Source organism: Amblyomma americanum, chromosome 9 (assembly GCF_052857255.1).
Source record: "Amblyomma americanum isolate KBUSLIRL-KWMA chromosome 9, ASM5285725v1, whole genome shotgun sequence".
In the NCBI taxonomy this organism is placed as follows: Eukaryota; Metazoa; Arthropoda; class Arachnida; order Ixodida; family Ixodidae; genus Amblyomma; species Amblyomma americanum.
In genome coordinates this window covers 73,626,003-73,648,447 of record NC_135505.1, presented here as the reverse complement: position 1 = coordinate 73,648,447, position 22,445 = coordinate 73,626,003, and the positions used below count along the sequence as shown (strand labels likewise).

At 44.1% G+C, this 22,445-nt stretch overlaps 1 protein-coding gene across 1 annotated transcript in view; it reads right to left on the bottom strand.

Moving 5' to 3' along the window:
* Window positions 1–21,297, bottom strand: part of LOC144103424 (uncharacterized) — a 47,088-nt gene extending 25,791 nt beyond the window's left edge. Inside the window, exons 1-3 of the mRNA XM_077636145.1 lie at window positions 21,188–21,297; window positions 6,338–6,474; window positions 5,632–5,729 (exon numbers count right to left, since the gene is read on the bottom strand). Coding sequence (XP_077492271.1) covers window positions 5,632–5,729; window positions 6,338–6,474; window positions 21,188–21,277 — 325 coding nt within the window. The 5' untranslated portion in view covers window positions 21,278–21,297. The remainder of the gene's footprint in view (window positions 1–5,631; window positions 5,730–6,337; window positions 6,475–21,187) is intronic.
* Window positions 21,298–22,445: the final 1,148 nt, after the last annotated feature.

Genomic DNA, 22,445 nt, shown 5'->3' with positions numbered 1-22,445 from the left:
ATCGTTCCCGACGGCGTCGTCTGGTTCCACACAATTATAGTCCACCTGCACCACAGTCGCAGGAAGTATCAGCTCAGCCGGCACAGCAGCATGAGCCTAACAACGATAACAAGACGTCTGCGGCCGTGTTCCATGTTACCGCACTAGCTCAGTCTGATGCGTTTGTGTTACCTTCTTCCTCTGATGCTGAATGGCCTGCTCTGCCATCCAAGGAGATCGCCATGGCAAGACCAAGACCGGTTGCCACTCCAGCTGACACTGTTGGCAAGCCCGAAGGTCAGGATGTGAGCATAATGTTAAAAAAGCGTGTGTGTTCAATGCGCGTGCTGCTTTCAGGCATTAACACGCCAACAGCAAATATTGTTGTGCAGTTTTTGGATTCACTTGAGCCGCTCTTGGCGGTGTTGCAGTAATTCATTATGGCACAACCAAAACCCACCTCATCTGTGCCAATGCACGTGCGCCGTAGTGTAGTGGTGCAATGGAATGCCCGAGGCCTACGAGGTCGTCTGAGTGACTTCCGTAGTGAGTAGGCCTCGGGCATTCCGGCAACGCGTCCACAAGTACCGCTTCCCTGTGCTAGTTATATGTGAGCCCAACATGCCGTCGCCTTTCCGCCTTTCTGGATACGTGCTGTTGTGGTCTCGCACAGAAGACGAAACTAGCAAAGTGATAGTTTGCATACGCCAAGACATTGCGCACATCCACCATGTTCTACAGCCACACAACACAAACCATTACATCTGTGTGACAGTCACGCTAAAAGGACGGGTCTTTTCGATAATCGGTGCCTACATTCCACCTGAAGATGCCATTGATACCTCGTACCTATATTCAGCCATCCAGAGTTGTCCAGCTCCTCATATCATAGTGGGCGATTTTAATGCTCATCACCCTCAGGGTGGCAGTGCTGTTATGAATAACCGAGGCAGGAACCTGTTTGACTTTATGCACTCCCAGAACTTCATCAATATCAACGATGGTTCACCTACGCTTCTGCGTGGCACGTCGTACAGCAGCTGCTTGGATCTGGAGTTTGTTTCAGCAAGTCTTCAGTTTTATGTCAGCTGGTGCAGTGACGTGGAAACACATGGGAGTGACCACATTCTAACGTATGTTTGCGTCAAGTGGTACGCACCTACTCCTCCGTCTCGCGTGGGATATACAGACTGGCCTGCCTTTGGGTCGTCTGTGGAGATTTCCTGTGTGGACCTCACAACACCATCTAAAATAGAAGGCCTGATTAAGTCCTCTCTCAGTGAGACCACGCGGTATATATGTGCGCCTACGCCAGGGTCGACTATTGACGTGGAATTCGAAAGACTACGCGCAGTCCGTCGGCGCGCCGAATGGAAGTACAGAAGAACCAAATCCACGTATGATCCTGCCCTTTGTCGCCTAGCTCAACGACAAATAAAGCGCCACCTAGCGAGACTAGGGAGACAACGTTGGAGGCAGTTCTGTTCATCGCTGGACCTTCGCAAACCACTGTGGCGTATTTGGCATGTATCCAGGAGCTTGCGTTCACCCCCGCAGGAACGCTATCCTTTCCATGCCCTGTCTATTTACCAACGCCGTACTAATGTAGAGGTAGCAGAAGAATTCTGTAAAATGGTTGTGGGCACAACTATGGTACCATCAACCAGTTTGGAGGTTTTTGTACCACCTTCACCAGATGACCACTACGACATGCTATTCACGATGCCTGAACTAGAAGCTGCTTTCCTCGTGTAGGCGTCCATCTGCACCTGGTCCTGACTGGATTTCATACGCGTCCCTCTCTCATCTTGGCATGAAAGGCCGAACTGTGCTGCTCAGTTACTACAATGATACATGGGCTTCCGGAATCGTTCCAGAACACTGGAAGATCAGCCGCCTGGTTGCACTTTTGAAGCCTGGCAAACCTCCTTATGAGCTTACCTTATATGGCCAGTTGCACTAGCAAGCTGCGTCGGCAAAGTTATGGAGCGAATGGTGCTGGCGCGGCTCGAATGGTTTTTAGAGCAGAATGCTCTCTATCCGGATATGATGACCGGGTTCCGGAGGGGACGTTCTTCGATTGACAGCGTAATCGACCTCATATCGACAGTGGAACATGAAAAACGTAGTCGCCGACTCGTCGCTGCTGTCTTCTTGGACACCAAAGGGGCCTACGATAATGTACTTCTAGACGCCATCCTTGACGCCCTTGACGACATTGGCGTTGGCGGCCGGATGTATTCGTGGATTGGGAGCTACCTCAACGGCCTGTCTGTTTACATGTCTACGCCTGATGGGGAGACTACCCGTCATCAGGTTTGCCGTGGAGTTCCTCAGGGAGCAGTTCGTAGCCCAACCCTATTTAACGTGGCATTGATTGGACTGGTGAATGAACTTCCCACTAACATTCACATCAGTGCTTATGCTGATGATATCTGCACCTGGGCGTCGGGTTCGACACGTCCGCAAGTGCGTGCGAGATTACAACGTGCCGTGTCATCTACTTCAAGGTACCTACGGCGTCAGGGTTTCCACTTGGCAGCTGAAAAATGTGCTGTGGTCGCATTCACGCGCAAGTCTGTCTGCCACTACCCGGTAACTCTTCAAGGGGTTGCAATACCATACGTCTCTCACCACAGATTCTTGGGCATTATCATTGACCGCGATCTTTCATGGTCGAGGCATATAAACATGCTAAAGAAAAGACTCACTCTTTTTTTGCCATGTGCTTCGCTTTGTGGCAGAGATTAAATGGGGCCCAACGGAGCGCTCCTTGCTTCGACTTTACTATACCCTCTTTATTAGCTACATTCGTTAAAGCCTTCCTGTACTCTCTAACATGAGTATTTCCTGCTAGCGGACATTAGAGAGTGGCCAAGCACAGGCGCTCAAGATATGCCTCGGATTACCACGTTGTGCCTCGAACAAAGGCACGATTGAGGAATCTCGTGCGTGCCCAATATCGGTCTGCCTGTCACAAGAACCACTTCGTGTATATTTACGTGCGCTTACACGGCACCGCTGTCACTCGCTGACGAAGATTTTTGATGAGCGACCGGACAGCAGTTTTGCACGCGCACTGCGCTTCCATCGCTCCGAATTGCCATCAGACTATGCCCCGCCGCATCATTCCTTGCAGCCGCCATGGGTAATGGCTCAGCCTTCAGTCTGCCTGCATGTCCCTGGCATAATCAAGAAGTCTGCGATGCCGGTTAGCGGACTGAAGCAACTCGCACTTGCCTACATCTGGTCAGAATACCACAAATGTGTGCACGTATACACGGATGGATCTGCGTCTCCAGATGCATCAACAGCAGCTTTCGCATTCCCGGCACAAATGACGACCCGCAGATTCATTTTGGGACACAAGTCTACTTCAACCACTGCAGAGCTTGTGGGCCTTCGGGAATTGATTCGCCACATCTGCGGAGAACCGCCTCAGGAGGGGTGCATTTTCACCGACTGTAAACCTGCGCTACACATTTTAGGATGCTTCCTTCGCCACAGAACCTACCAGGCTCTGGCTCTTGGTATCATTAGTCTCGTATCATTTGCTCACGGAAACGGCCACCGTATAGTGTTTCAGTGGATCCCCGGACACTTCGGACTCGATGGAAATGAGACCGCCGACGCTGAAGCAAGGAGCGCCTTCAGCAGTGGTCTGCGTACAGCTGTGCCGTTCTCTATAGTGGACACAACTTGTCTCCTTTCGGAATAGATGAGGAGGGCGACGGCTAGGTACTGGGCCCTGCCAGACACCCGCCACATCCGCCTTAAACGGCTAGATCCGACGATGACCTTTTCAGTTCCTCGCGGAATACCTCGCCCTATTGCATGCGTTATCCGTAGACTACGTTTGAATATGGCATTCACGCGCAGATACTTACGCTAAATAGGACAAGCGGACTCCCCGGAATGTACCTCATGTGGCGTGCTAGGGACTATAGAACATTTTTTAGTGGCGTGTCCAGCGTATGCACGTGAAAGACTCATACTCGCATCTGCTCTGAAGCCTATGGGCACATCGCTCCTCTCTGAGGATTTGATCCTCGGCGCTTGGCCAGATAGTTTTAGAACTGTAAAGGCAACGCGAGCGCTCTCACGCGTTTTGAGCGACACACACCTTGTCTCGCGTTTGCGATGTCAGAAAGTGTGCCTTGTTTTTTTGTCGTTTCTTAAGTAGTTTTTCATCTGCCTCCTCCAATCATCATCGTCCCCCATCGTGACCTTCTTTTATCTCCTCTTCCCGTCCCCCAGAGCAGAGTAGCAGGCCAGATATTTATTTTTCAGGCCAACCTCTCTGCCTTTTCCTATCAATATACCCTCTCTCTTGACAGCCCTAAACTTCGAAGGGTTAAGGGCTTAAGTTCCTCCCGCCTTCGTGAGATTAGCGTTCCAGAGTATGCAAGGGGAGCCGCGCTGCAGCACTCGGAAGCAGACCCCTTGGGCTCTATACTTTTGACAAAGACTGTACATTCGGAGAAGTGGTGGCTGCTCGGAGCGCGATTTGAAGGCTACCGCAGCGCTTATCGGCTATGTAGGAAATCCTCACTCTGTTGTTATATGGATACTCAGTGTGACATAATCCTCTTACATGCGAGAATTAGAACTTAGGTCATTTCTTGATATAAGCAACCAGCGTCTACAACGACCAATTCGAGAGGCCACTCAAACTCCGTTTTAAAGAGTTTCAACGGAATTTTACGTAAACGTTTCCCCAGGAAATTCAGTCAATAAATTTTTCAACATTTCATGGTTGTAGTGGGGTCATCAAATTTTTTTGCAGACAAAGATATCTTCTTGCAAGCGCCATCATAATTTCGGTGTAATGCAAAGCCACTTACGTTCTGTTCCTGCCACTGAATATGCATTAACGATATTCTTTTCTTTCGCAAAACTTGGCGCTCCTAATATAATGCCGAGCATTCCAAACCAAAGGCCTCGTAACAAACTTGTAGATAGCATTGTGAGAGGTCTTAGTTAAAGCAACAGAAAATTTTCAAAACTACCAACATATAGACTTGCGTGATCGCCTACATTTTGTTGTTGACGCTGGCACTTACGTCCCTGGCAGTGATGATTATGCCTAGCAGGATCCTCCGGGAGAAGACGGCTCTCACATTGCGACCAAAAGTGCTCGTGAAGGGCATATACCAAAACGGCGTCCGGTGGCAACATACGTAATAATAAGAAATACACTCACCATCAAAACTAGTGATGATGATAACACATACTGATCGTTACACTTTGCGCAGTTATTTTGTGTTCTCCTGCTCTGCTCTGATGCTATTATTTATTGACAATAACAAGAACGCTACGTTACTGTGCACTGATAACTCATAATAGGCAGTTCTTGTAGTAAGTTGGCAGCCTGAGGTATCTCGCTTGCCTAAACATGAAGACATGCTTTCCAAGAGAAGTAAGCGATCATAAAGTAACATAGAAGTTGCGGAGTAGACCGCAGGCGCCAAAAAAAAAATCAAGAACAGAGGCGCCAGGCTGCCACGCACTTCAGAAAGCTAACGGCAACGATCAGTGGTGATGCTAGCACATAAGTGAGGCATAGAGGTGCGCCTGCATGCGCAGTGAATAGCAAGCAGAACTGGGTAAAAACCCTCAGAACCCAAGCAGTACTGAGCAAAAAAAATTTACCCTTGGCAACTTCTGGCTTGTTTTCCTTGCGCGTTAGCACCATAGCACCTGGTAAAAAAAACTGCTGCTGGATTGTTCCTTCCAATTTCATCGTCATGCTGTCCACAAGAAAGCAGAGCAAGAAAGGCGTGAGAGCGAATATATATATATATATATATATATATATATATATATATATATATATATATATATATATATATATATGTACATTCAGAAGATTGTTCATTATTGTGAACATTTGTTAGGATAGTTCTTTGAATTATCAGAAATCATGGCTGCAATCTATTTGTACGACCAGCTTTTGCTTTTAATATTGCATTTCAATTAGTTATTTCTTCGCCAGCAATGAATAATTGTTTTTACGTTTTACATTCATGTGATTATACACAACATTAATTTCCCACTGGGCATTATAGGTAATATTTTGATCGGAATGACTAGCAAAACTACTTAAGTTTTACTCTTTCCACTTCGAATCAAAGCGTCTTGGCAAAGAACGCCAGCTTTTCACTAACGTTTAGCTTAGTCTGTTCACTGCATCAGCGAAGAACTGCCCCAAATTTTAAAGTCTCTTGGTGAGGACTGCTTTTAAAACTGAGATACTAGCACAGCTGGTGCGCTACGGAAAATCTGGTGCAGATAGTTGCTTATGAATAAGCAAACAAAAACACCCATTACGATCGCCTCTGAGAGATTAAAGGCTTACCGGCTTTCCCCTACAGTATAATTTCTCAAGAAGGAAATGGTGTTGTTTTGAATTGCGATTTTGCTGTCCACTTGGCACTTTCTGGTGGTGTTATTATCGCTGTACACAGTCCAAATGTTACCGTTGGTGTTCATGAACTTAATTATGAAAGAAAAAGATCAAAATTGGCGTTTATTTTCTTTGTTGAGCACAACCAATTGTTGCTCCTGTCACACAGGAGTATAAATTTCAAAAGTTGTAAAACCACGCAATAAAGATTATTCTCAACTATTCTCTACAAAAGTGTTCTATTCACAAAAGTGTTTGGGTCATGAGCCGGCGTGGTAGAAAAAGTTTAGACACGAATTATAGGAGCAGAGAAGATTATTTGCGCTTTTCCAACGTTTCAAACGCGATTTGAATGGACTGTGTGTGCGAGAAAGGGAATTTTAACTATGAAGTGCTGGAAACCATATCACTTGTTTAAACACGAAATAATTACAAGACTCCTGAGATATGGAACAAAATTATCCCACATCGAGCGAATTCAATGGCAAAACTCATACAGCTCCTAAACAACTCACTTTACATCATGTTTTTTTTTCGTCTTTAAAACCCAATGCATTTGTTGAAACCGATCTGGCAAGGGAGAGTGGCACATTTGAAACGCGTTTATTTTTTTGGGCATGATGGTAATCAACTTATCTTCTTCATCCAGGCGCTTGGCCTCCTACTTTCTACCAACAATTTCTTGGATGGCACCTGGACACCCAACCACATTGCAACAGCACTGCCTAACGAAGCCTGCAAAGGTTATCTTGGCAAGCTAGGATGCGGCGCGTTTCTTGGAGAGCTGAATCGTCGGGCATACGTCCCCCTCAGGGGCGCAACAGGCACCAATACGCTATCGACATCGGGCCCCTATAGAGAGAGCGATACGCCAGGCAACGTAATTGACAATCGCGGCACCGCGCTGAAAATGTCCAGTAATCCAATCATATTCTTGATCCAGGTGAGCAAAAATTTTGGTAAATTTAACGAAAGTAACGATATTTTTCTTTTGATGGCCCCTTGCCCAGGCCAAGTGTATTCTTTTTTGTGTAATAGTGGGGCTTCCTTGAGTTGATTAGTAATGCTTGCTGGGGACGTGGAAAGAAACTATGGTCCCAGCAATCAGGAGGTCTTGAAGGAAATTCGCAAATTCACTGGTGACATGAATGCTTCAAAGGATAAAAATAAGGGTCTAAATGAATCCCTGCAAGGCATCCAAGCGAAGTTAGATACCTCGTCGCCTCTTGAAGAGAGAATTGCAGGTATTCAGGGTGAAATAGGTACATTTGAAAATACTATTATTAGGCTTGCACTCCAGGTGGATGACCTCGAGAATAGAAGCAGAAGCTCAATCCTAATTTTTTTTTGTATTCCAGAAGTAAAGAACAACTACGCAGATTATCGCGATTCAAAGTCACGGAAGAAATTAGTAAAGGTACGCTCTTCACGATCACGTCACAGTCTCCGGAATCGAGAGTATGCACCGTCTAGGCCCTAAAGCTGCAGGGAACGCGACCAGTTATTCTTAATTTGCAAAGTTTCAAGAAGAAAGCGAATATAATGAAAAACTGCTTCAAGCTTAAGAATACCGTTGTACAAGTAGGTGAAGCTTCTTTCTTGCGTCTACAAAACATAAGACAAAAACTCTGGGAGGGTGTTAAAGGTGAAAACGTTTCACTTGTGTACAACAAAATTAATATCAAAAAACTACTTCGCGTCTGGGATGAAGATAAAGGAGCCAGATTAATAGTGCGAAAAAAGTGCCGCCCGAAAGAGAAAAAGCTTAGTAAACATGATGCGCCTCCCTGTTTAGTTATAGTGATCATAAACGCCAGAAATTTTGCCAACAAAAGTATAGAACTTGAAGAATTCTCCTGATACTTAACAATCACCAAACAAGGTTGTCTCCCTGACATTTCATGTAAGAATATCTTCCCTCCGGGTTATACTGTCATGCGCAAAGATAGGTGATATCCTGGTAGTGTAGTAGCAATTTTGATGAGGGCAAACATTTATGTCACACCTATGCCTGAAATTATTGGTGCTGAAGCACATTACTGCATAATGATGATAGGAATGTCATTCATCTGTTAAGGAAACATGTATCGCCCCCTAATGCTACCCCCGATGTCTTGCACGCGCTAGCGAAATATATAGAAAATCACTGCACCCATAGAACAGAAATAATTCTTAAGGTGAAGTTTAGCATTGCTAGCATTGCTTGGAACTCCCGTGATAATAAAATGTCTGATACCCATCATGTAGATGGACCGTTTGACCTAAGTTTCACTTTCGGTTTTAAAGAGCTCATGTAGGAGCCAACATGTGTTACTGCGAAAAACACGAACGCACTCGACATCATATTTGTGAGCGATAATATCGCGGAGGGCAGTGTTTCATGGAAAGATGTCGACGGCATAACAGACCACAGAGTGACTGAATGTTCCTTTCTGTGGGGCGCACCACCACGTATCGAAAAAGCGAGTACACGCATTTTCGACAGGGTAAACGCCGACGATGTCAGTGTTTTTGATTAAGTGGATGAATCTTATCCCACCTTCAGATGTTAAGCCAATGGTCATGCAGCTTCAGTAGATAGATTGTGGTCAGCCTTTGAAATAATCATTAAACACTGCTTATCAAAATATAACCCTACAAAGTTCAAGCCAGTACGTAAGGAAAAGCTTTGGATAACGAGAAAAATAATATATTTAAAAAAGGAACACCGGAACACTTATGAAACTGAGAACTAAACTATCTTTGCACGGATACAGTGCTAAAACATGCGAACACACTTATTCGCTAAAATCGCTGTAAAAAGGCATTATACGAAAGCATAAACGTCTCCTTAATCAAGTTTATCAAAGAATCTCTAAAACGTTTTGCGATACTTCAAATAAAGTGAAGTCAAACCATTAATTCGTCACGGACTGAAGCTGTCGCATGATGTACAGAGTTCAATGATCAATTTAATTTGGTATGTATACACGACAACGAAAAAAGGGATGACCTCAAATCATTTCCGAGCAACACAACAAAAAGTAACGATTTATTTTAACTGAATTGGGCATTTATTCCCACTTACTTGAAATAGATCCTAAGAAATCTATTGGCCGGAGAACATATTAAATGCGTTTATCAAATGTTAAGCGGAAGGGAAGTGAAAGTTCTTGCTCCTTATTTTTCAAGTTCACTCTATACAACCGAAGTTCCGGAGAAATGGCCAATCGTTAAGGTTATCCCTGTACATAAATCAGGTGATCCCACCAATGGGTCAAATTGCCGACCTATCTGGCTCACTTGCACAGCCTGCGAAATCTTCGAACATTTAAAATTGAAACATATATCATTTGTAGAAAAATATAATTTAATTGTCCCTTACCACAATGAATTGAGAGAAGCTTTCTCTACGGCCACTGGACTGATTGAGACAATTCACGACTTAACATTTACAATGAACAAGAGCGGCCAAACCGATATGATATTCGTAGCCCTGTCCAAAGTGTTCGTTCAGGTTTCCCATCCCATGCTCCTTCAGAAATTTATCCATTAGCTCGGGGATAACACCAACACCACATGGTTGAAAGGCTACCTCACAAGTCTACTCAAAAATTGAAGGACGCTTAAGATTCGTCTTTAAGAGTGGAACGCGACGGCGTGTTGCAGCACTGCCACGGGAGTCCACGGAACGCCATCGCCCGTTCGGCGCGACGCCTTGCCCGTTTGACAAATCGCTCTGCTAAGTACGGTGAAACGGACGCGCTGAGCGGCAAAGCACATAGAAGCGCTGCAAGACGCCTTGCCGAAACGTGCGGGATTCAAGTTGCAGTCGTAGTTTGTCGGCACATCGTTCTCGACAAACCCGATGGCACGAACGCCAGCATAGCTTCCGCGCCGATCGAACGGGCAGCAAGCCGCAAGCTTCGTGGTGAACGCGCTTTGGATGTACGCTGCGTTGTTCGCCGCTCACCGCGTGATTGCTGCGTGCCCGCACGGCTCCACTGCGCCCGAACGAGACGAGCGGGAGGCGCTGCCGTCGCCCGCCATCTGTTGGGGCAGTGGCGTGCATTGCGAGGAGGATAAGGAAGAGAGATTTTTCGCTCACGAGAAGGAGAATGAATTTTTCGCTCACGTTGGCGACACCGGTTTTACTGCGACACGAGCTCCTTAACGCTGTCGCGTTAGTATGTATATACTACAAAGGCCACTCTTCGCATCGCGACGATTTGTTGTCTGGCGTTTCCCAAGGTGCCGTTCTAGCACCTTTCCTATTTCTTATTTCTATCATATCCACAGAAATACTGATGAAGCTGTAAGAATGTTTGCAGACGACTGCAATATCTACATTGAAATAACGTGCCGTAAGACCTGGCAACTTTAAACAATACGCTGGAAAGTACATCACAATGTTGTAAAGCTTTGCAGATGGCGATTAACATAGATAAAACGGTTTGCATGACCCTGATGAATAAGAGAGCGCCCATTCGCTCTTCATATTATCTACAAGGACAGATGCTAAAGAATGTACAAGTGTATAAATATTTAGACGTCATAATCTCATCAGATCTAAAATAGAACAAACATGGTACAGATACTACTAATAAAGCACTTGCGGCTCTGTGCTCGCTCAAACACTCCTTTAGATCCCCATGAGTTGATACTAAGCGCCTAGCTTACACGTCACTTGTCCCCTCTACTGAATTATGGAATAGTATATTGGTTCTCTTTCCGTAAACAGCACGTAGAAAAATAGGAGAGCGCACAACGGAATGCAGTTGCCTTTATTTTTCGCAGGTATCACAGTCACGACTCCCCTGCACACTATTAAGGAAAGTCGACCTTCCTACTTTAGAATGTCGAGCCAGACCACTGCGCCTCAAGTTTCTCTTCCTTCTTAATGGCAGCATGAAAATCGACATTAATAATTAACTACTAAAAAAGACACTAAGAACTGTACTGAATACAGATTTCGCAGTCACATATCCTGATACTCCTTTTTTTTCCGGAAGCAATCCGCAGGTGGAACGGCTTGCCTAGCAATGCTGTCGAATGCACATCACTCGAACCTATCATCACCAATGTATCAATGAATGCTCTGTAGGTTAGAGTGGAACGCAGGCGCCCCGTGTTCTTTCTCTTTTTTCTCCTTTTTGTTCACGGACACAACTTGACGTAGTTACCTTTTCTTCTTTTGTGCCTTGAATCTTTGTCCCCTTCGATATTTCTCAGTACCTGCTGCGCCTTATCGCTTACACTATGAATATCCAACTTTTCTAAATTTTCATTATTTTATTTTTGCTTTCATGTGGTAAATCTTCGAACTTTGCATTACTCCTCTTTGTTGTCATTTTTCATTGTTTATATAATAAGGCTACAGTACATACGTACTATCTCGTCAATTCAAATTGCTTATGTCCACGGGTACTCGAACTGTTGCGTGTTTATGTATATTGTGTACCTTTCCGGCAACGGCCTTAAATGTTACGCTAGCATTACATAAAAATTAATAAATTAATAAATATCTGATTACTGAGGCGAAAACTTGTATACAATGCAATCAATTTTTTCTAGTGTTATTGGAAAGGTAGTCAGAGACATTTACATTACGAAAATGTTACGTCAAAGACGTTTAAAAATTTTACTGCTGATCTGCAAGCCACAGAAGGAATTTTTTTTGAAGTGTGAAGCCTAAATAATCAGCCACATGCCGTCGTCTATAAATATCTATCTCAGTTGTTATCCACTTTTATTCCTAGGTCGATAGTTCATACGCCTCTTTTACTTTAGTACTCTCTCCAAAGACCGGATAGGGGAAAATAACCACTGTCGAGAGTGCAGCACTCGAGATGCATTGACTACATGGCTAACAACACTGGTGCATTGGAGCTTCCCCACCTGCGACACTGAAAACACGGCTTTAAATACTGACATGCCACGTCTACTACCCGTTTAATATTCTGCTCTCCTGACACTGCGTATTACCGCCTAAAGCGGTTTGCTGGAGTGTTGTATAATACCTAACCCGCAAAGGCCGATAATTGAAACTGACATAATTATTCTCCTATGGTTCTTGACTGCATGGTTGATCGACAAAGGAACCATGCTGGCTATTATGCAAAAAAAATGTAGTGGCTCGAATTTTTTCAAGCCTTTTTACGGCACGATTGTAGCGTTCACCGAGCAGTAAGGCAGAGGTGTGCCACTTTGTTTCATCAGAGCCACAAATCAATCTTTGTATATGTTATAAAGCCTCAATTTTCATATCTATCATATTCAGCGCCACTTCATTTACTGGATAGCATTACCCTCAAATACTCGAACTACCCTAGACTTCTGAGCACTGCTACCAAGCTTCTTTCGCAAGGTTAATTTATGATCCCCCAATGGCCTGTTTTACATCCCTACCTCCCTGGTACTGTGGCTTTCTTTTCCATTCCCCAAAATGGCTTTCGGCTACGATAATTTGGCAGAACACACCTTTCAAATCAAGCCAACTTTCTCATCTTGGGTTCGCGTAGCCTAAAATTTAAAATTCCTGTCTGATTAAGCTACACCTAATAGTTTTCCTTTTTATTGATTTCTGCACTGTCAACTTTTTTCTAGCCTAAATGAACGATAAACCATTTTTTTTCTCCTATGGATAGCAATGCTTAAAAATGTAATAAAAATTTCTTTTGTGAATACTGGTGCGCTCTAATACATAAATTTACAGCACATTATAACTGCACTGCATCCCACTCTTATTCTTATACCTGTTTCAATTCGCCGCTTAGAGTGAACTACTGTTTTCTCCGAAGTCTGTTAAACATTCTGTTTTCACTGGATACTTGATAGTCCTGCAGTTCACCTGTGTTACAATTAGGCCTCTATAATTATGCGCTATAATTCCTCTTCTGGTTAACATCGCAGGGCAAAATGATCAGAAAATATTAGATTATTAAGGTGCTTTCAGTGACTGATTTTCACGTCGTCCCGCTTCAACATTGTGAACACCTGTTAGACACAAGTTAGTTAATTGCAGCGGAGAGCTTTTGTATTCATGCTTTACAGCTTTAATGAGTGGAAAGTTCAACATTTTCCTGGAAGATAATTGCCATGGAATCACCTCAAACGTTTCTTGCACTTTCACTGTGGCTCTTGCACACCCTGGGTACGAACCGGCTGCATTACGGCTCCCTAATCAATGAACGTCGTTGCGAACGGATCCGCTTCTATAATTAACAGAGGAAAGATAATGAGTGCAAAATGTTTAGTGTTTGTTTGGCAGAAAATAGGGGTCTAATTGTCAAAATCAGACTATACAGCGGCTAAAGCTAAACCCTCCTTAGCGATTTTATGTTTTGAAATTTTCAGATGAGCAAAATTTTAGTGCTGTACCTGTAAACAGAATATTATGAACGGATCAGCATTGTTTTAAAAGTGCAGTTCTTAGTAACAACACGAAATGCCGGCTGTAAATCTGCTTGCTTTGTGAACAAAGGAGTCTGGGTACTTGGTGCATGTTCTCAATATTTCGGTACACAAAGCGTGTCTTCTTCTCTTACGTTTGTGTTCTTATATGACGCTTGTTGCAGTTTGCCTCTCTAGCCTACGCTTTTCTTTTGCAATGCCGTAAACCCAGCGTCTTACTTGTCGTTTGTGCTCAATCGGAGTATTAGTGATCACTACTGAATTAAGTCGCGCTCCTGACAATATACCTAAAGAGCGCCTTCTTTCAAAATTTGAATGGACTACATTAGTCAGAGATTCGTAATGTGAGTGGCCCAGTGGTCTGCCAAGTTAACTTCCCCCGCTGGCTTCTTTAAAACACATCACACGTCTCCTAATACCTGGCGTAGGCTCAGATATCTCCATTTTGTCGCGTGCGCGGATAGGAATGTAAGTAGAGGTTTTTCATTTAAACCATGGCGGGGCAATCGTCCATTAAATGTTTACAGGACTCATGACAATGTTTTTCAACGCACTTATGACAGCTTGAAGTATAACCGATACTGGGTGCTACAAACCACGAACACAGGAACGAATGACAAAAACGCCGGAGCGAAGCCATTTTCTTGGTCGTGTTTGTAAGTAAACAGCGTCGCATTGTTATCGACGATTAACAAAATCTCTCCGGTTCACTCTTCGAGCAATGTGGCGATTTTCTTTTCGCTATAACTGAACTGCTTTGAGCCCTTCTTCATCAGTGCGTTCAACTATTTTACTCATTTGCGCTTAAAGAGTACGTGCGTGCTCTATAATTTGCTTTATAATTTCGGAAATTGCAGGTGTCTGCTCCGGTTTCATCTACATGGTTTGGTTTGGTTTATGGGGGTTTAACGTCCCAAAGCGACTCAGGCTATGAGGGACGCCGTAGTGAGCGTATCCGGAAATTTCGACCACCTGGGGCTCTTTAACGTGCACTGACATCGCACAGTAAACGGGCTTCTACAACTTCGCCTCCATCGAAATTCGACCTCAGCTTCATCTACATCAGGCGACTGCAGTTGAAATTAGTTATGACAGTGCTGTATTTTCCCCCTGTCTCGCAAACAGAGAGAGCAAGAATTGACCGCAATGTCATGGGTTTTACCGGTAGCATTTAGTTCAAAGAGGTGGTCTTTTGCAGTGCCCGTTTCAAAACATCACCGACGGCCTAAAATTAATGCGAAAGAATTTCTTGACTCATGAGCTGCCTGTACAGGACCTATCATCAGACATGTACGCATGAAGATGACCAATCGAAAAAGAAATTCGCCTGCCTCACGGTTTTATCCCCGGCCCTCGGCATGCCAGGTGGGCACGCAATCCATACGACACGAAAGGTTTTATTTTTTCACATGGTATTTAATACATAAGGTTATGTATGTATAGAAAGGGGTTATATTAAGAGGATATATACAGACGATACATACAGGGATATATACAGAAAAAAATCACACCTAAATGGTCAGCAAAGATGGACACCACATCAACAGCGGAAACATGTCCGGTAGAAACTCCCTCTCATTATAAGTGTCCCAGAGTTGGATCATGATTCAAGTGAAATCGCTTCTGGGTGAAACGAGAGGTTAAGTGTTGCCGTCCAACATGCGCGTTTTCTACAGGCTATGAAGTTCAATGAGCAAAAATATGTTATATAGTTCGAAACTAGGTTCAGTGTCCGCGAGGTAACGAGGACTGTAGGAATTTAGAAGTCTTTAGAGCCTTCAGCAATACATCCGGAAACAAAATCGCATCTTTGCAGTTAATAAAACAGTGTTCAAGGGCGCCAGGTACACTGCACACATTGTAGTTAACAGAGGGCACAAAAATGTTTTTCCTATGGAGCCACGCGTTAACAGGTAGAGCTTCGTGGGTAATTTGTAGAAGAATGTTATGGTAAAAGCAGGGATGGGCATCTTGCACACTGCCGTTAACACATCATGACCCTTATGTCAAAGCAAACAGAACAATACCATGGCGCTGGAAAGAGCGTCATTATCAAATACCTGTACAGCCCTTAAGCGAAACATGCCACGAAGGGTTGTTGGTTCAAGCCTGTTAGACGGGCACTAAGGAAACGCGTTTTAACATGTAAGACGGTAAATTGTGTTGTGGATGTGTACTGAGTTCGACGACAATGGCTTGGAAAAACGTTGCTGACGTCATCTGAGGGTCACAATTAAATGCCACGTGACAACAATGACTTTGGAAAAAAAATTGCTGTGGCTTGACTGTGGCTAAGCCTGGATATGCAAGCGAAAGCTTCGCGCGTTTAGCATTCCGGACCCTCGCCAGTGAAGCAGCTCGCCGGGCGATATCGGCTGGGTGGACAGACGCCGCTTTTCCAGGACTGCTCAAAGCCTCCCACTCCCGCGCAACGCTCAAAGAAGACTGCTTGGTCCCACTCTCATGCATGGAAAAGGCCGCGCCGACTATAGACCTCCTTCACTCGTCGGCGTCACGAAGATGCTGTGACACTGATTTCAGCAGCGACTTTCGCACAATGCGCAAAACAGGTTCCGCCTGCCCGTGCATACCGCCCCTACCAGCGGCTGTATGATGCCTGCACACTGCAGAAGCAGCATGTATGGACCAGTTGCAAACTGTTGAATCCCCGTAGTAGCATAAAAGAGTACATTAAATTAGCCACGATTTGTCTTTCGCAGATAAATACCGCATTAGGAAATGGTCCGCGGTAGTAAATTGCGAAGTCTGGGTGTCGATCGGCGCTGCCAGTCAATGTACGTGATAGTGGGAAGTTGATGCGCTCATCGAACAGAACATCAGCACCGTACTTTTAAAATTGCGTAAAGAAAATAAAGCATATATGTAGCCGCGCACGTATTAATCACCTTGAGCCGATATGAACCGGGCTAAGGCAGGTTCACTCGCCACCAACGAATTCTTTCTTTTGTTGATAGCACAGCATAGTTTAAGGTGTGTAGAAGTTGTACGAACGTATAATGGCGCGTTTCGTGGCTTTTAATAGTCACGTGAAATTATTTCTGGATATGTTCGACATAATTATTTGATTAGAGTATAAAAGAACTCTTGTAAGTTGAGTGACTCTTGCGCGGTCACGTTGGCATGCATAGAATAGCGTAATTTAAGTGTGCTAAATGCCACATTCATTTTATTGCATCATGAATGTGTCATAAGCTGTTTCATGAGGTAGTACATGATCGTGAAGCTGGATTAGAAAGAACGAGTCGCAGGGGATCTAATAATAAACAGGTAGCGAGATATAGAGGGGTTGCGGCAAAAAAAAATTTTTCGTTATTTATGCAGGAGAAATTTAAGCAAATTTGGTCAAAATATAAAGCTGCTATGCTAATTTCGGTAATGCGTTTTATTTTCGCTATGTCTGGCACAGTTCTTGGGTAATTACATTTAACATCTCCTTCAAGTTACCCCCCCAGTCTTAAGCCGGAAGTGCTCAAATTTTTATGCGAGCATGTTCACTAAGCTGTTCTGCACGATGACGCTGTTAGTTCTTTTTTTAGATGCTCAGTACTTATACGTGCATAGTTACATGAAAATGTTTCTTACAAAGTTAACATACTATCGCTCATGTAGTAACAAAGAAATTGAGTTTTATAACACTCCTTAGCGTCTCAGCAATTGTTCGAGACAAATAGAATCATTTATTTTCATTCGCTACGAAATGCCAATCGCAGAAAATGTAAACGGTGCGAAAACGAACCTTTAAGATTATTCTCTCGTTTATGGGCTCTTCGCTCTCGCTGTAGTCAAAGAAATGCAGCACTAAAATAAACGAAACCTCTGATCACTCTCGTTCGGAGTGACACTGAGAAGATGGTGCTCCGTCGTCGTAAACCCGCGGAATTTGCGATGTGCCAGGACCATTAGAAGCGCAGCTACCTCGAAATTTTGAACTATTACAGATATAAAAAGCGTAATTTTATAAATTTCAACTGAATATTTTGCTATAATTTTTCGTAACGAAACCGAAGGCCTCAGAACTTGTAAATAAACTAATTTCAGCAATAAAACACTTCCACCAAATCGACCAGTTTAGCAAGGGGAGGAGTCGGCATGGCTAGAGCGTCATCTTGGGGCTAAAAACAGCGCTTACGCGTCACACAGGAGATCGGGGACACGACGCTGTCCCCACTTTTCGCACTGCGCAGCCCGTGTGTCAGCTTATGGTGAGCACGTCTGCTCCGCCGAAACAACGCCGACGCTTCCCCTCTCTACTATCTCGAAGTAGAACCATTCCGGCTAGTGCACAGTGTCAAAAACTTGTCGTCTTCAATGCTTTGCGTATAAATCAACGGAAGAAACGCTTTCTCTTTAGCACTAACCATAGATGTATAGAATACACTGTGGCGAACAGCTTTCCTGAATACGCCGTACTTAACTAACGTGAGCACGTGTACCTCGAGAAATGACTAAGTTGAAAGCAAAACCGCTGCTGTTATTCGTAGAAACTGAAAATGCGCCTACAGTCTTTGAAAACTTGCACTCAACACCCTTCCGCAACGCCACTCCTTGGCCTCTTGGCTACGGCGTGCCCGCTAGCGATGGCAGCGCCACCTCGTATGTTTGCAAACAAGCAGGAGGTCTATAAAATAGGCAAGCGCGGCGCTCTTACCCAGGCCCTAAGGTACCTCGATGGGCCAGCGCCGCGGAGGCGAGTGGGCATCGAGGCACCCTACCATGCGCGCGGAGAGTGACGTAGGCGGCGACCCAGCTGCGGAGAGCGCATGCGCCAAGCCGGCGGTGGCAGCTGGGAGCGCACGCGGCGGCGGCGCAGCGAGAGAGCCCGGCCAATTCGCACAGAGGATTAATAGGAAAAGGTGACGTCACGTGCCGGAGCCGCGATGAGACAGGCGCGGCGGCCGCGGCGGAACACGTGCGGCTCGGTGCATTCGGTTGTCATATTAACGGCGCATGCGCAGTTGTGGCCCCGAATGAGCACTGCGAAATGCACTTCTGACGTGGCGGCTGCGTTTCGATGAGGCCCGTGTGCTGCGTGATGTCAGTAGATGTTAAAGATCTCCAAGTGGTCGCAATTATTCCGGTGCCCTCTACTACGGCACCTATTTACCAATTTCTTCCTTCTCTTAGTCCTTTCTTTATCCCTTCCCTTATCGCGCGGTTCAGGTGTCCGCCGATATGTCAGCCAGATACGGCGCCATTACCCTTCCCCAAAAACCTATTTTCATTTTCATTTATTACAGCACCAGTAAACAGGAAATACTGAAAATTTCAGAGCACGGCAGTCTGCTGCGTGGGAGAAATGTGAAAGCATTCGCGTTTGCACATCATCGTTGTCTCGTGACACTTATAACGTGAGCCTTGGATGATTTCTGCAATTTTTTGTAGTGAAAGCTATACTAGTAGTATTAGTATTAGTAATAATAATAATATTAATAATGATATACCTTTATTCTTCAGTATGTTAGTCATTTCCAGCCTACTTAAAAAATAGAAGTTGCCTTGTGAGCGCGACTGGGCAGTGAAGCTAGAAACATCGCTCGCAGAAAAAAGAAATCTGAATGAAACTACCTTCCCGAGACTATCAAAGAATAGGCTCTATATAGTGTAAAATACATCAGTTATTGTACTAATTATGTACGCACTTATGTATAGGACGCTATAAATATATACTGACCAATAAAAGGAAGGAAAAGATTTCATTCTAACGCCGGCATCTGCTTTCGATACCGGGGTTTGGAAGAATGTTTTCCTTTTTTTTAATATTATTTTATTGAAAACACTTACTACTACTACTAGTAGTGAAGCTTTCGCTACAAAAAATTTTCCAAAATCATCCAAGGGCCACGTGGTATGTGTCACGTGACGACAATGACATTCAAATACCAGGTTTCGGATGTTCAAACGCCAATGCTTTCGCATTTCTCCCGCGCAGCAGACTGCACTGCTCTCCAATTGGTAGCATTTCGTGGCTACTGATGCTGTAGTAGTGGCACGGGATATAAAAACTGGATCAGGAGGCTGGAGGTACAGAAAGAGCAAAAAGCACATAGTTTGTTGCGGATCCTTCCTTCCTTTTTTTTAAAGCCCCAGCGCAGAAAAAACTACGGAAAGCCGTCGGATAGAAAAAAATCATGTCAGAGCCTATATAGGCTTTAACGTTCGCGTCGGCTGTATGGTAGTGAGAGGGTCCACACAAATGTCGGAATTTAGGAGAGAAAATCTTAGTTGGTACAGAATGATAAGTTTGAAGGTGCTTAGAATAACCACAATGCACCATTAGCAACAGCCCGATATGTACGGCCTCTTATCAACAGATCAAATCCACCCTAGTTGGAAAGAATTGTTGCCTTAATCCAGAACATGAGTTTGTTCCCTCATGTACGATCACAGTATGAGACCAACGTATCACGCTCGACCACCTGCCACACTGATGAGGAATACACTTCAAATTCACGTCACTGTTTACGGGGAGCTACGGTTTACAACGGCGACAGCAAAAGTGAAAAGTTTCTACGTGTGATGACAGGTGTACCTATATCTTTCAGTCGGGAGGGTATATGAATGAATGAAGGAACTGCTTATTTAGAAAGCGAGGCTATATAACATCATTGCTTCGTTCTACAACTTTGGACTTACTCAGGTGAGTGCATGCTTTATGCAGGTGGTTCATTAAACTGGTGTGCGCGCAGTAGTTCTAATGCTGAACCTCGCGTATCTCAACTTGAAATTTGGAATGCCTCATCGACTGGAGTAATGTGTTTTGACCTAGAAGAAAGGCACGCATATTGCAGTCACGAACATTGCACTTATTCCTTTTCGTTAGGTCTTGCCATGTGAGTACATTTACATCCTACAGTCGGATTACGATCGGCTTAAGAGTCTGTTATTTTTTCTCCTATCATTTAATATTCCGATCACGACAGGGAAGCAACATATATTCTGCGCTCAGTTTACCGTAAATACAAATACTCGTTGCTGGCTAGATATGTCACGTGATTATGAAAGCACGATTGATTAAAATGGTGAGCTAAAGGCGTTTCAATGGTGCATCATGTTTTCCCCCACAATGCTATTCACATAACGTGAAGATAAATATTCTAAAATATCGGCAGCACCATCTCGATTCTTTACATTATATTTAATGGTGCCTTCGGTGGACCACAAGGTTTTCTAGAACATCCTCACGCGGGACAGAAACCATAACATGCCCTGCTTAAAGGCTATGTGTTTATCTAAAATTATAACACATTTTCAGGATAGTTATAGGAAAACCTAACTGCAAAACTGTCGTAAGCGCAGCTCTCGTACTGGGCCCCACTACGTATACGTGAAGATTTCCAATGTGATTATTGTCAAGCTGTGAACCAAATATAAATAAGCAAAATATCTTACCGCCTTCAGGTCCGTACTGATTGTAACTCTGTTGCGTGATACATATTCGCTTGTCGCTGAAACAATTAGCAGAAGAAAAACCATGAACATCACGAGGAGTCTTTCCGCGCTGTTTTAAATATCCCTGCTATCGTTTCGTATTTATAGCCCTCTGCCAGGAATTAACAGCTGCCGTTCGTGATAAAGCTAAGAATACAAGCAAATCGATACTCACCACGTGCCCATTTGAAGAAACTGAAATTCAGTGGTTTGATTCGTAGCAATGCGGAAAGAACAAAAAAGAATTTTCACTTGAGTTCATACGTTGTGCAGTACAAAATGACAGCCTAGGGAAAGATATGGGAGCAAAAATTTGCACTTTTTCTTTAATGGCAAACTATGCCCTTTTGCGGCCACATTCCTGCTCGAGAATAAATGTTTGTCTTAATATTCCTTAAGCTCAATAAAACACAAAACACACCCTCTAACATTTTCAAAAATAATGTCACGTATTTTACACTTTTAAATGTTACTTGAGGTGAAAAAACAAGCTTCGAATTGTATAGCTACTGATATTTTTTCTCGTCAGAAGGGCGGAATGCGTTGCCGCCTGCGTGTGATACGCGTAACACTGATAGGGTACGTCGTGTAGGGCCCCGACGTGATGTTCTGTATCGAATTTACATTATATCAATATATTCATTTCATGTAGTCGACGTCCACTTCGCCCAAGCAATTAGTGTAACAACATTAAAGCACCCACTCACAGAGAGCTCACCATGTGCCCGTAAAATCCTGTTCCGATCGTATAGTTGAAATGAATCAGGAAACATTATTTTCTCTGTAAGGTACTATGTATGCTTTTCAGTTCATTGCGTTCGTAAGAAATTTTACGCCTGGAAATAAGAGGCCTTCCGAAAGCCTTCTTCTTATTCTCCAACTTAGCTTTACACCGGGCAGAAATAAAGCTATCACGAGAATTAAACCAACCGCCCTATAACCGTGTGCTTCTGTGCTTGCAATAGCGACCCATCGCGCAAGCGCCTGAACTGCTTCGGGAATATATTTGTTTAAGGGCGTGATGGAGGGATGTAAAAAGCTTCAAGTTGTCGTCCCAGTGCTTTAAGTGGTGCAAAAAAGAAGCAGAGTAAAAATTTCAATGTGATGCTCAAGGTGCTTTATTTCTGCAAAATTTTATTAACCCTTTTTAGGACAGCAGACGCATTCTGTCTTACATGGTTCAAAACGAACAGCGGTGCTACTAAGGCCTTAATTTTTC